The sequence below is a fragment of the Empidonax traillii genome, unplaced genomic scaffold, assembly GCF_003031625.1.
Source record: "Empidonax traillii isolate 1590-97213 ecotype Southwest subspecies unplaced genomic scaffold, ASM303162v1 scaffold421:size509273, whole genome shotgun sequence".
Lineage (NCBI taxonomy): Eukaryota > Metazoa > Chordata > Aves > Passeriformes > Tyrannidae > Empidonax > Empidonax traillii.
The window spans coordinates 192,106-206,054 of record NW_020955614.1 but is presented as its reverse complement, the minus strand read 5'-3'; the positions used below and the strand labels follow the sequence as shown (position 1 = coordinate 206,054).

Below are 13,949 nucleotides of genomic sequence, written 5' to 3'. Positions count from 1 at the left end.
CATTGCATCTAAAACCACTTTGGTATTTGTGTGTGTCCAGCGTGGAGAGGTGAAGGATTACATAGAAGGAAACTCAGCCCACTTTATTGAGTGTTGATGTTTTCCCATCACAGTCTTAATTTTTCCATCTGTAGGTGAGAGATAACAGCACTCAATTTGCAGAGATGTTTTGGGAATGAATTGATATGCATAGAGTGCTCTGAAGATAAAAAGAGTTACTTTGTATTTGTCTTAGATAACAAAAACCTTTGAAAGCAGCAGTGGCTTCACAGAGGCATTTTCTTTTTCACTAGCGTAGGACTTTGATATGGTTGGTATTTGTATCAAGTGGATTTATGTAAGTTCTAATTTTATGGCTTGCTTGCCTGAAGTTAAATCACAAGCCGGTCACAAAAGCATTCATCAGTCACATCTTCAAATTGCACAAGATAATCCATGCTATGGCCACAGCCTTGCCATCTGCTCCTCATGCATAAATGTCCAACATCCAGACGGAGCACACTACAGTCCATGGCCTTTACTCCAACCCAGGGATATCTTTAAATCAGATTTCAAAGGAACAAACTGAATGCCAGGTCCACTCAACTCAGGTCAAACCAAATTTCCCAACCACCTGTGAACAGCGTTGGTCAAACCTTACCCGATTCTAAAGTAATTTCCCGGGTCTAGGACCTGATGGTGGCATCCATATATCCACGAAGAACAGCTGGCACATCATCTTAGAGCACTGACAAGCAGTATCATTATAGAAAGAACTACCTTGGATGGGTCAGCTTTGAGCCACCTGACATTACAGAGGTCCATCTCTATCTCTGGCAGGTTTCTTATTTCTATAGAAAAGCTGAAGAGTCTTGTATAGGGGGATAGAAGACATCCCATGTGCTTTAAAAAGCTCCTTTTCTCCTGTGATCATAGGTCTTTCCCATCTCTGTGGGGAGGACAAAATATTTGCCCTCACAGCCTCTACATTCAGAATTTTATCTTCAAGAAAGCTTTGTACTGATGTTGCTTTCCATATTGTATTTCCAATCTGAGTAAATAGCCTCAGTTTTAATACCTTAACCAATATAATGCCATTGAATAGCAAAAATCAATTTCCTTGAGAGATATAATCAACACTTAAAAAAGATGAAAGCCATCCCCAGGTAGGGGATCCTATAAATTAATTTAAATGGACACAACTGTCATTATTTATTTCCAAAGTTTCCTGATAACTCACTTAAGGGATATGAAAGGCTTTCTTTTCCCCCTCACATGGAGTTTTCTCACAAATAACATTTTCTCAATCATAAATTATTATTACAATAAATTAAACATTTTTTGCTCTAAAACTAGCCAACAAACCTTACTCCTGAATATGGATACCTCCAATATGATATAAAAGAATTTATAAATAGTGAGGAATGAAATGGGCATTTTCTAATTCAATACTCTAGTCAAGAAGGAATCACCTGCAAAGGTCAACATTTTTTACTAGGTTATTAAGCTTCTGCTGAGTTGTCAACTATAGAACTGAGCCTTATTTTTGTGCAAAGTTAGGGCTTTCTTCTTTCATTCAGGCAATCACTCAGACCTTCCACTGAGAAGAAAGCAGTTGTGCCTGTGCCTTTACCATAAAAAAAATAGATGAGAACTGGGTTTATTCCAAATATTTTTTCTCAGCATGCATATAATTAGTACTATCTATTTTAGCTCCATTTCCCCCCTGTATTTGGTTCTCCATATAAATCTTCTTTTCTGTGTTTTTCTTTCTTGGACTGCTAGAAGATGTGACTGTCAGGCCCTTGGATATGGCCTTCTTCATAAGTAGTATCTCTGTTCTTACTACTGTTTTTTTACTCAGTTTCAACACTGTTCAAACTTGTGCAGTAATTTTTCCTGCTTAACCTCAGTTGCCAGTGCCCTGTCAGTGTTTTACGCTGTTAGGAGAGTCAAACTACTTCTCCTCCTGCCCTTAGATAAAACTGGGAGCGCTCTGCACGCCTTTATACACAACCACACGATTTATAAACGGAGATATCCAGAAACAATGCAATGGCAATCGCTGTAACTTTAAGCCTCAGCATCTTTTCCACTATCAACTGGCAGGCATATATATATATATATATATATATATATAATATTTATATATATATATTTATATATATATAAAAAACAATAGTTCATTTGTCAGAAACTATCTCTTGCTCCAGAATAAGTGGTAATGATGCTTCCCGTGGGAGAAATTACACAGGTATTTTCCTTGGAAACAAATTTTATTTGGGGAAAAAAATTTAGTTTTTTCTTTTTAGTTTTGGTTGGTTGATCGGTTTATTTTGGTTTGGTCATTTGATGGTTTTTGTGTTTGTTTGTTTGTTTTTGGTTTTGCTTGGTTGATTGGTTTTAGTGTTTGGTTTTTGTTGATTGGTTGGTTGTTTTTGTTTGTTTTTTTAAACTCAGACTACTTCACTGACTTGACTCATACCTTTGCCTCTCAGAGTGCTGCACAGGACCAGCTGAAAGGATGATACAGAGGAAGGGGAAGGAGCAACATGGGTTAGAAGTTTCTCAAATCAACTTTGAAATGAGAATGTTCACACAAAAACCCTCTGTGAAGCTGATTTCAGAACAAATACACTAAGAAAAGCCTGCTTTCCCCTTGTTTTTTTTTCTTTTTTTTTCTTTAACTCACAGAAACTCTTTTAATTTAAAATCGAAGGAGAGGAACACCCAGTGTAAGAAAATTCTATCCAGAGCAGTCACACTTCTAGCTAAAATGATCATGGAAGACTGTTGCCAAAGGCACTTCTGCAATGAGCACAGATAATGTGTGAGACCTCCTCCAGTTAGATGAGAAAAGGGAAGAAAAAAAGAAGTGGAAAGAACTTAGACAAGCAACAGCTCTTGAACTCCACTTCTGTCACCATGCACAAACCATGTTACTATCCAGTGCACCTCTCCAGCCAGCCAAAAACAAACCCAGCCCACCAATAGTTCCCACTGAGCCAAACATCACAGAAGGCCTGGAGGTGCAATCCTTCCTCCAGGCTCTTCCTGACCTGTTTCTTCCTCTCAGAGACCCTGCAAAGAGCAGCCACCCTCCTGCCAGGGCTGAGCTCCTGGATCAATGTGGAGGGATTTTCACCTCCTTGCATTCAGAACATGGCTCTTCTACAGGGGAAAAGGATGTTTCTTACTGTAAAAAAGTAGGTATGGTACCCTGTACGCAGCATTCCCAAGCCAATTTTATGGCAACTTCAGCTCTTCCTTTGCTTCCACGTGCCCTGAGGGTAGAGATTTGCATCTTACAAAGCATTCTTGTACTGAAACTTTATGCAGATATTGCAGCATTTCAGAGATGACTCAAATTTGTTGGAAACACTACATGGGAAACAGTATTTTAGTATCTTCCTCAGAAATATACTCAGAATATTCCTCAGTATATTCTCAGAAAACAGAGGAAACATCTTTGCTTTAATGTTTAATCCCCTTTCCTTTAATGTTGATTTCCATTCTTAATTTCCTTTCTGATACCTTTTAAACTTACAATTAAGGATCTTTAAAAGCTAAATGACTGTGAAAATCTAAGCCAAGACTAAGCACTGCAAACTGCTGTAAATAGAAGTAGACCAGACAGAATAGTGTTAAATGAACAAAAATGGCCAGTTTATTCACTGGAACAGTTATGCATTACACTGTAATTTTAACTGGAACATAAAGATGTAAGAATCAGTATATCAGCTTCTTTTAATTATTTTCTTCAGCACTAGAGTGTTTTTCCCAACCATTTGACTGCATGATCATATTACACATGTACAAGCACAGACTTTATGAATCCCTCACAAGGCATTAATCTAGGATTGTCTACAAGGACAAGGAAGAGTTAACATGGGAATTACTTCGATTTTAAAAACAAATGATGCGCTTTTGGAAACAAGAATCAATTAAATTTTTTTGCTTTTAGCATAAAGTAACAACAAGAAGAGTTTCCAATACTCAGTCTTTAGCAAATGAACATATATACTTTTATATTTTCTTCACCACCTAGAAACACTTCATCATTTAACCCCAAGAAGGCAGGACAACATAATGTCAATTCAACATAGGAGTAGCTGAGTTATTACAGCAGTAAACATACAGTATACAAATCTGTGTTTGTCACAAACTCCACCAATGTTAAAACTCTTTTGAAAGGAACACAGCAATCTGTATGGTTCATTAGATACAGAACATCATGCAAATGGAAACATTCAATAGATTACAAAAGTCACAAAACATCAGTTTTCTTTTTTTTTTTAATTGTTTACAAAGGATCAAGTTAATTAACCCTTTAACAGTCAAACCACAGGGCTGATAATCAATAGGGCAATAACTAATAAAATGGACTTAATTTATCCACTGGCATAGCACACATAGCCACATCTGTGAACAGAAGAAATAATAATAAAATAAGCTAGATTACTCTTATTTCTCTTTCATAGCTGATAAAATAACAACTCAGCTAGCAAGCCAGTCTACTTGAAACTTTTATCAAATCCTTCTGTTTATTGATTTCCAGAATATTTCTGAAATCAAGTAACCACATAATAAGAACTCAGAATACTAACATGAGAAAAAACATACTCTTATCCACCCTTTCTGTTACAGTAGATCATAATAATCAAAACAAATACCGAGCTTCATAGAAAGACATTTTTGAAACACAAGGCTCTATCACCCAGAGTCTGCCTGCACATTAACTCCAGTCATGAAATATAGGATTTTTCCTTTACTTTTTGTCAGTTTGTCACTTGGTTGCCATTACATTTCACAAAGGGGATTTTCAAGAACAGATTAAAGGATTTAAGCCGTGCGCCTCTGAATGAAAGATACAGACTCCCTGTGATAGTACTCTCGCCCTTCTAGCAAGAGGAATATGCATATCACACAAGAAATAAGAATTTTCTAGCTTAGTTAAGGATATGGAGAAGCTACACGATGTTAACAATCTCATGCACACATTTTACATTGCATATTTTGATGCATTTGTGCCTGACGGCAAAAGGCAATTGCTTTTTTTATTTCTTTTCCACAGGATGCTTAATTATACTAAAAAAACCCCTTAATGGCTAAAAAAGTCTGAATAGTATATATCCCTTTCAGACTCACTGCACACACGGCAAAGAAAAACTGAAGAAAAGTGATGACTGGAATTTTTAAAGAGGTAACTATAGCAATTATCTTACTTCAAAGGTAAAACATCAGTGCCTGCCATTCTCAAACGAACATTTCTGAAGTACAAAAGAAAGAAATTTACTGTAACCTCAGTGGATATGCATCTTCTGCCAAAGAAAGGAACAGACCTCAGAAAGGCTGATGTAATCTATACCTGATGATGATGATCATGATCAATCCAGCTACAATGGAACTGGTAGCACAACTACTGACTTTGGCATTGCATGACTGAACAATAAGGTTGGTATCAAAATAAGGGCCTGGACTCTGGGTGTTGTTCCCAGTGTGACAAGGACTGGGTCAGATTTTACTAACAGCTTACTTAAGTATTTCCAACGTAACTACCGTGAGCAGCCTTCATAGGTGAGGTCATATTTCATGAGTGAGGTTATATCTCATAACATAATCTCCTTTATGTACACACATTAATATGGCAAATGGCTTAAACAATGTTATAATTTGTCTTTAAATAAAAAACAAACTGAAAATCATCTTGGCATTAAAACTTGCAGCGTTAATTACAGATTCATTCTACGAACTCTACTGTATAACTATGGTTACATTAATTTACTGTGATAAAAAATGTGGATAGAGAAAGCACAGAGATGCCAACCTGTCAATCAGATCAATCAGAAAGAATATCACTATTGCCTCCCTCTAGAAGGCAGAAAATTCTATATGATTAGCATGAAAAATGGTAATATGTCCTCTTTCTGTAAAACCTCCAGGTAGCTTCTGATTGATAGAAAATATATTTTCCATACTATTACATTTTACAATTTATTTCTTCATCTTTTTCTGCCTTAATATTTGATTTTTTGCTATTTCTTTCTTTTTCTTTTTCCCCCTACACATTTACTATAAACTGTATTTCCAGGAGCAGATCATTTCACTGAACTAAGAATATTTTTTCTCTACAGTCAAAAAAATAAAATCAAATCAAAATGCCCCTATTTTGACCTAAATGACCCTATTTTGAGTAACTATTTCAAATCCAAAGAAATTTCAAGGCCATCATAGAGAACAAAAGCTGCAATTCAGACACAAAAGTCAGGACAGGATTGGATTTGCTTCCTTACTGAGTATGACACATTGCAGTGCTTCTGAGTATGCTCAACCATTAAAAATATATGTATAATTTTTCTTAATCTTTAAAAAAGCAGAATAGATATCAACACAACATAAATTCATTTTAAATGGCCAAAATATCATATTTTGCAACCCTTAAAAATCACAGGGTTTTGTTTCTGGTTTTGTCTGCATGTAAATATTTCCTACAAAATCTCTCACAAACTTTTATGTCATCAATCAACATGTAACAAAAGAAGAGTTTATCATCTTAAGTTCAAGGCATGTATTTTATTTTGTACTGAATAACTGACAAAAGTTGTCCCAGGGACCTATATAGTTTTATAACTTACAATGCAATAACTACTACCATTTGTACATTTAAGTGGTTTTTTTCTACTTCTCTTACATTTCCAACACTTAAGTTTTGTTACATATAAAAAAATGTAAATTGAAAACTTAGAAATTAAGAACTTAAAACTTAAGAGAATAAAAAATTTATTAGTTCTATAAAATGGGGCCACAACTTCTATAGGATTGGATGCTGTTTCATAACCCTTGATGCACATGGACATGCCAGTACAATGTTTTGATTTCCCAAAGTTGCTCTGCAAATCACGACTGGATAAAAATATGTTTCTAAACTGTCCTGATACAACATTTTTTTCCCAATAAGTTTGTATCTGTATAGAAAGGAAATGTATTTCACTGAATTTCTGCCTAACTAAAGTTCAGGGAGAATGCCTTTGATTTGGATATTAAAAAAGGAAAAACTATTCCAAGTGCAGTCTGTGGTAACTGTATTCAAAGTGCTACTCAAATTCCTTTTCCTGTTAACAATATACAGTACCTGTCTTTGCTGGATGCAGACATGGCCACTGCATGATATTCTTACACCAGGCAAATGGGGTCAGGAATCTGGAGATGCTTTTTGAAGGCTGAATTTGCCTCAGACAAAACGTTGGGTTTTTAAAAATAGCAATCAAAATAGCAGCTAATCCCAGTCTCAGACATTTTGATGGAGCTGAACAAGATTTCACTTGACTTTTCTATGACAAGACAACAGGTTAAGTATGAGGCTGAATAGTGATGTAAACATCTATGAGAAGAATCATGCGAACCGCATGGAAACCAAAGTCAAAACACTGCCGAGTGTTGTCTGTTTGATCTGATCAGAACTGGATATCAGTTTGTTCTTGTTTTCTCTACCTCTGAATGTTTTGTTACAATAGCTCAGCTGCTTTGCCAAGGTTGCACGACAGACGTTGTTGATGACATAGAATATTTCTATTTACAGCACCTTCGTTACTGGTACTATGGTAATAATGATTTGTTAGGCACACTGAGTGGTCACCGATTCTCTCCTCTGCTGATGTTTTGTGTATTGTAACATTTGGTAAGCACTGTTACTAAAAAAACTGACTTCATTTTTCTCAGCTTCAGGCAGAATTTAAAAGAATTGTTCCAACCACACCTGCAGCAACTGGTTTTTCCCCCAGCTGCTCTGTACCTCGGGCTGTACTGTGTTTCCCACTTGTACGTCATACGTGTGCTGCAGGGAAGGAATAAAGACATGTGGAAATATCTAAGCTTCTCTTCTGTAAATAAGTTAAGGCCACCTGACAAAACAAGGAGCCTGCTAGTTACCAACAAGTAGGCAGGTAGGCAGTGCTGCAGACTTGTTTTTCTAGCTGATGACCAGACGGGAAGCCCAGAGATGCTGAAACACAACCCCTTATTTAGCCGCTTGCCTTGCTGCCAGGCACTGTGCAAAATAAATTCCTCTATCCTTGATTTTGTTCTGAAACTCACTGCTTTTATGAAAAAAACAGGCTTACTCCGCTTTCTCAGGAAAGAATCTTTAACTAGGAACACTGTGCACTGTTGCGATAGAGCCTGCGTAGTGTAGATCACCTGAGTATTTGTCATAAACTGACATGAGCTAAGGTTCTGTGTCTGTTGATTTTTGGCAAGGAAAAAATGCACTACAGTAAAGTCCTACTAACTTTGACCCACACCTTTAACCCTACCTGCTTGAGTTTTTTCACCACAGAATACTTCACACGAAATGCATACGACTTCACCGTTCGTACTAGCCTTCCCTGGTAAGGCCTCGAGCTAGGATCCTGAATGTGGGAGTGGGAGGAAAGAACGTTTTTAATTAGCACACAGCATTTTACTTGTTTTAGATTTTCTTTCTCAGATACCAAATAGAAAGTAATCCCAGAAAACAGCACCAATTCATCTACTTGTCTGAAATGCAAAAATATAATTACAATGCAAGCAAACAACTGAAAACAAATCAATACATTATCCTTTCATCTCCTTCTTAGGCTTAATAATTATCTTTCAGTGAAGAGCTAGAACAAAACCAGAAGCTAGTGTAATAGGAATTAAAAAAACAAGTGCATAAACAATATCAGTGCAGCAGCAAAATATACAGTCTTTGTTAACATTCCAATTCAACCCATTTCCAACATTTTTGTGCAATAAAAATTGGCCATATGCTGGCCAATGCAACAAGCCTTGTTTTAATATTAACACAGTCATTCTTCACTGAAGCTATTTCTGCTTGGTTTTAAAAAATAAAATCAGTTAAATACAACTCTCACAAAGGAAAAAAAAAAAGACTGTATTTTATAAACACAAAATTCTGGTGCAAATAAAGTAAGAAATAAATATCACACCCTTGAAGACAAAAGGAAATTTGAACTGGTTCCTATGGTTGAACTTGGAGTATGTGAGGGTAGGATTTTTGTAACATATTTTAACATTGGCTTAAGTCTCTCATCATTTCAGAGGTAAAGCCAAGCAGCTGGGAGGAACATTTTTGTCGAGATGTTAAATTTCACTACACGTCAGTCGTGATAGCACAGTTTGAGTACAATCAAAGGAACCATAAAAAGTCTTCTTGATAGGTTGGGCTCTGTGCTTTGTGTTCTTCTTCTCAACCTTCCCTCAGTTGCCAGAGCAGGGGATATGAATCCAGACTTGCCAATGCAGCAACAAGGCAGGATTGTCTACCTGCTTGCTGGGAACAACCCCAACCTTTGTTGCACAAACTCCACTCTGTTTGCATTTTCTCTTACGTTGCATATGAAGATTAGGGGTAAGGAGGAGGCTTAGAGAGACAGTTGAGAGGGGCACACTGAGAGCTGGAATGTGGCTGCTCTTCTGGAAGAGCATTAGGACTGAAAATTAAAAAGAAAAGAGAAAAAGTGCTTAAAATACATGGCAAACTTTTTACATCCAAGTAAATATCACAGGGCTGGAAATGAACTTCAGAAGGGGATGAAGCCTTATCTCTAAATCCGTATCCTCAGACACACAGTACACGTAAAGAAAATCCTCAGTGTGCATGCATTCAGTGACATCTGGATTCACACGTGAAGTGGTCCAGATATCCCACTTGCCAGTTCCTGTACACAAATGCTGTTTGCATGCTCTGATGAGAAATGCTGTGTGGAGAAAAGAATGCATATGCGAAATGAGGGAGCAAATTTGAAGGACAAGATGCAGGTACTCTTTATGTGAGTATTAAAGATTTTCTATGTGCAGCTAATTGATTGATAGAAATGAAGGACAGTGCCAGGATGGAAATCAGGTTTCAAAACTTCGTGAAAATGTGATCTCTTACTGAAAATGGGACCTATTTACTAGTACATCTGTACAAACACAGTGTAACCTCCTTCATCAGGCAACATAAGCATTACATATTTTGTAATTAACGCTCCCAAAGGGCCGGGATTTTTTTGTGTTTAGTTTTCCTTTGGGTTTTGTGCTACTGGAATTCTCTTTATTCTGTCATATACTTCTGTCATTTGACTGTTTTCAATTTGTCTGATAACAGCATTCACCTATAAGGCTCTTAATATGCATTTGTAGCATGCACTGTCACATAACGCAAAGAGGTCTGAACCAGCTTTCAGCAAACCAAGTGAGGCTGGAGTAGCAGCCAAGATAAGGGGCACCTAACACAAATACACCCCACTTCTTGATGCAGACTTCCAAGTAGCAAAACAAGATACTAAAACAAAATGCAAGTAAATGTAGTTTTAAAGAGAAGAACAATAATACCGGAAAACTCAGATCTTTAATGTGTCTGGGAAAAGATATTTCCTTAATGCTTCAAATGTTCTACAGTCTTGAAGTTATTCCAAGCACAACAGTGTGATATATGATAAAGTACATTTATGTCTCTTGTCTTCAAGAGAATTTGCCTTTTCTGTTTTTCTTTTTTAGAAACAATTCTTTTACGCTTTTACATATTATCTCTGCAGCACAGACTATGTGTGTACTGGTTGAAGGAATGCAATTAGTCTATAGCTGGAAAGGAATCAATTTGAAATGCCAGAGGTATTTGAAAACCTGCCACTGGAAATGCTAGTGGCACTGAAAATGTCTTTAGTTCTGCATATAGCAGTTACTTCAGGAAACACAGAAATGACACCGCATTTGACTGAAGACAGAAAGAAGTGTGTGCCATCACCATTAAGTAAGTTGGTGGCAACATCTACACTTTCAAATTAGAGAAGCCTAGGAGACTTTGACTACAAATCCACAGGTATTACAATTCAGCAAGAGCTACAGTCCTTGCATCTCTGAGCTTATTTGAAGATCATAGCGTTTCATGTCTTAAGTTAGATTCTGTTTCACATTAGTGCTCCTGAAGTTTCCCAATTGTAAAATGGCTGGTGAGAATGAGTTATAGAAGTTCAGGACCTCACAAGTTTTGCTTTATGCTCAGCTGTCTGAGTGGTTCAGTCTCAAAGTGTGTAGTGTTATGGACTAAGACACCTCAGTTTATATATTGATTTAGTTTAACTCTAAGCACCTAGGCATAAATATTTAATCTAAAATATTTTCTTATAGTAGTTAGACTTATTTAAACAAACACTCTGAGAAGACCTAAAACCTGTACTCTCTAAGTAATAATTTCCATGGCTATAACTATTCTTTTCTTCTCCCATATTCTGCCACATGCAGATGCAGATACAGCATCTAAAGAGAGATCTGACTGAGATTTTTGCCTACTCAACACAAACAAGTGTGTCAGCAGTGACTGCAGATGAACCCAAAAGGTCTACATTTCTTACAAGGAGCCAGCTCCTGCTTTCAGCACCTCCTAAGTTTTCAAGGTAGATTTAGAAGAAGCTCTAGTCTTAAGTCCTTCAGAGATATAAAAGTGAATTACAACTTTAACATCACATTTGGGAGTGGGGGGGAACCAAAGAGTTGGTCATTTGACCCTAGAAAGACTACCTTACTCTTCTCCCTTGCTGCCCCATTTCTTTTTTAACAGGGCTCCTATAATTGCCAGAAAGGAACAGAAACTCAACACACACAGACGTGTTTGTGTTTTGGGGCTTCCTTCCCAGCTTTAAAAATAAGCAACAAAAGATGTTTGAGCTCCAAGGGAGAGGACTGGTAAGGAAATGGCCATAGTTACAACTACTTCTGTACAGCAATGGCCTGAAAGAGGACCTTTTGAGACACATAAGATTCTCCTCTACACAAATATACACAACCATAATAATGTCATGGCATGACCTTCAGTACAAAGTCAGCCCTGCCTGTAAATACTGTAATACAAACTATCCCAGGCTATGCTCAGATTAGCAATTCTAAGCACTGTGCTCAGAATTATATTTTCTCTTCATGGTAATTCTGCATTGCTTCTTACTTTAAAATACAAGCACACTTCTGTGCATGAAAGAAAGAAAACTCTGTCTCACTATCTCCTTTTCAACCAATAATAAATATTAAGGCCATTAGGAAGAGAAAAAAAATTACACGGCTATCAAGCACCTTTACAGCAACATATATAACCATATCACTTCTAGTCCCAGTAGATTTAAATCTTTTCCTATAACTCTACCGTTATATGATCTCCTTTTCAGAAACATAATACATCCAGTTCATTAATGCAGATTGCTGTAGCAGCATATAAACCAAAAGTACATCACAAATATGGCATTCAGTGTGCTTTTCAGGCATTAGAGGTGCTTGTGGCAGTAGGTTCTGGAGCTGAGCTATCAGGCACATTGACAGTCACAGGCAGTAGAGGATGGCAGGTAAGATTAATAACACAAAGCAATAGAAAGACATGGAAGAACCTGAAGCTGTTGACTATTAACTGAGAATAAGGAAGAACATTGTTTTATTCCTCCCATGGGACGTGCAGCTCTTAAAACATTAGGTTTAATAGACATTTTTGTAAACATATGGCTGGTATCATTTGGGGATCTATTCATTCAACTGATGGATAAAGTCTGTGTCATTTTTTGTGTTAGTATTATTGTCTGGTGTGAAGCAGCTTTTTTTTTCCCCCGGCACTCAAAATGCTAATTATGTATTTCTAAAATCAATTGGAAAATAGCATGCAAAGCGCTTCAGTGTTTGCATGTGCACTGCTCTCTGTCTTAACAACGCCATTCACATGCAGTGTTGTCTGGCATTGATTGTAACGGAAAAATAATCAGTAATGGAAAGTATAAACAGACCAGTAATATTCTCAGAATGCAACCAGTAATATTTTACCTTATTTAAAATCTATTTCCTATTTTTTATAAGGAAAAGCATTATTTCTTATTAAATGTAAAATATTAACTACATTTGAAGTATCGGGGGGGTGTTTTGGTTTGGGGTTTGGTTTCATTTTGTTTCATTTTTTGTTTTTTTTTGTTTTTTTTTTCTTTTTACTAATAGATAACTTGGGTCTAAAGTTTTGGCTTCATTCAACTTGAAAATGTGTCTAGCTTATCTAGTGAGATCTACCAAAGCCTATGCACTCGAATCACAAATTACTAAATTACGAATTACTAAAAATTCCAGAGTTCTACGAGTCCCACTTACAAATCAGTATAGATAATGGATGAGGGATTACTCTGTGAATCTGCCTGTGTTATGGCCAGGCATACTAACTAGTTTGATCATAATTAGACATTGCAGGATGTGGAGAATGCCTGTGTCAATCACAACTCTTAACAAGCTCTTGTTCCGTCCTGACTAAAATGCCACTGAGAGGTCACATTACTGCAAGGATTGTGCTAGAGACTTTAAAAACAAACATACCCCTCTCTTAAAATATGTGACTTCAGGGCTGGGCAAAGCTGTCATTTGCCTCTTGGCATCACTTTTTGATTGAAAGCATATGCCATATCTGCACGAACTGTCAGAGGATGAGAAAGGCAGGGCAAGCTCCTGTCTTCCTTCTCTGCTGCATTTAGAAAATCTGAACCTCAGTAAATCTAACTGGTACTTTAAATGCCTTCAAATTTTATTTCATATTTCAAATCTATTTAAATAAATAAATCAATCTTTATTTAAAGAACTCAAAAATTTATGCCATCATGCTGGCTTGCTTGTAATCTCTTGTTATGCTTCACTGCCTTACAAAGCTGGGCAGCTCTGTGGCTGAGGCGAGCAATGTAACAGTGTGAATATACCAAGAATAGTGTATTGTTTTCCCTTCACCAAAAGAATAACAAACTAGTGGTAAAAAAACCACAGTTTTTCAGCTGAGTATACAGGTGTGTTGTTTGTGGGATGACTGAAGTTTTTTAAAAATATTAACCTTATTTTAAATTATCGGAAGGTAAGCCTTGCAGACAAATGTATGTCAGTAGTAAATCAGGTAGGTCTTCCATTCTGAGAAGGATTTTTAAAATTGCAGAAGCAATTGTTTG

General features: G+C 36.7%; 1 protein-coding gene across 5 annotated transcripts in view; it reads right to left on the bottom strand.

The window, feature by feature from the left end:
• Nucleotides 1-3,623: 3,623 nt before the first annotated feature.
• Nucleotides 3,624-13,949, bottom strand: part of BICD1 (BICD cargo adaptor 1) — a 177,031-nt gene continuing 166,705 nt past the window's right edge. For 2 of the 5 annotated variants that reach the window (XM_027894216.1, XM_027894218.1), the window contains exon 9: nucleotides 3,624-9,452. In XM_027894216.1, the coding sequence (XP_027750017.1) occupies nucleotides 9,220-9,452 (233 nt within the window). In that variant the 3' untranslated portion in view covers nucleotides 3,624-9,219. The remainder of the gene's footprint in view (nucleotides 9,453-13,949) is intronic. The other 3 variants (XM_027894220.1, XM_027894217.1, XM_027894219.1) reach the window with 2 other exon arrangements.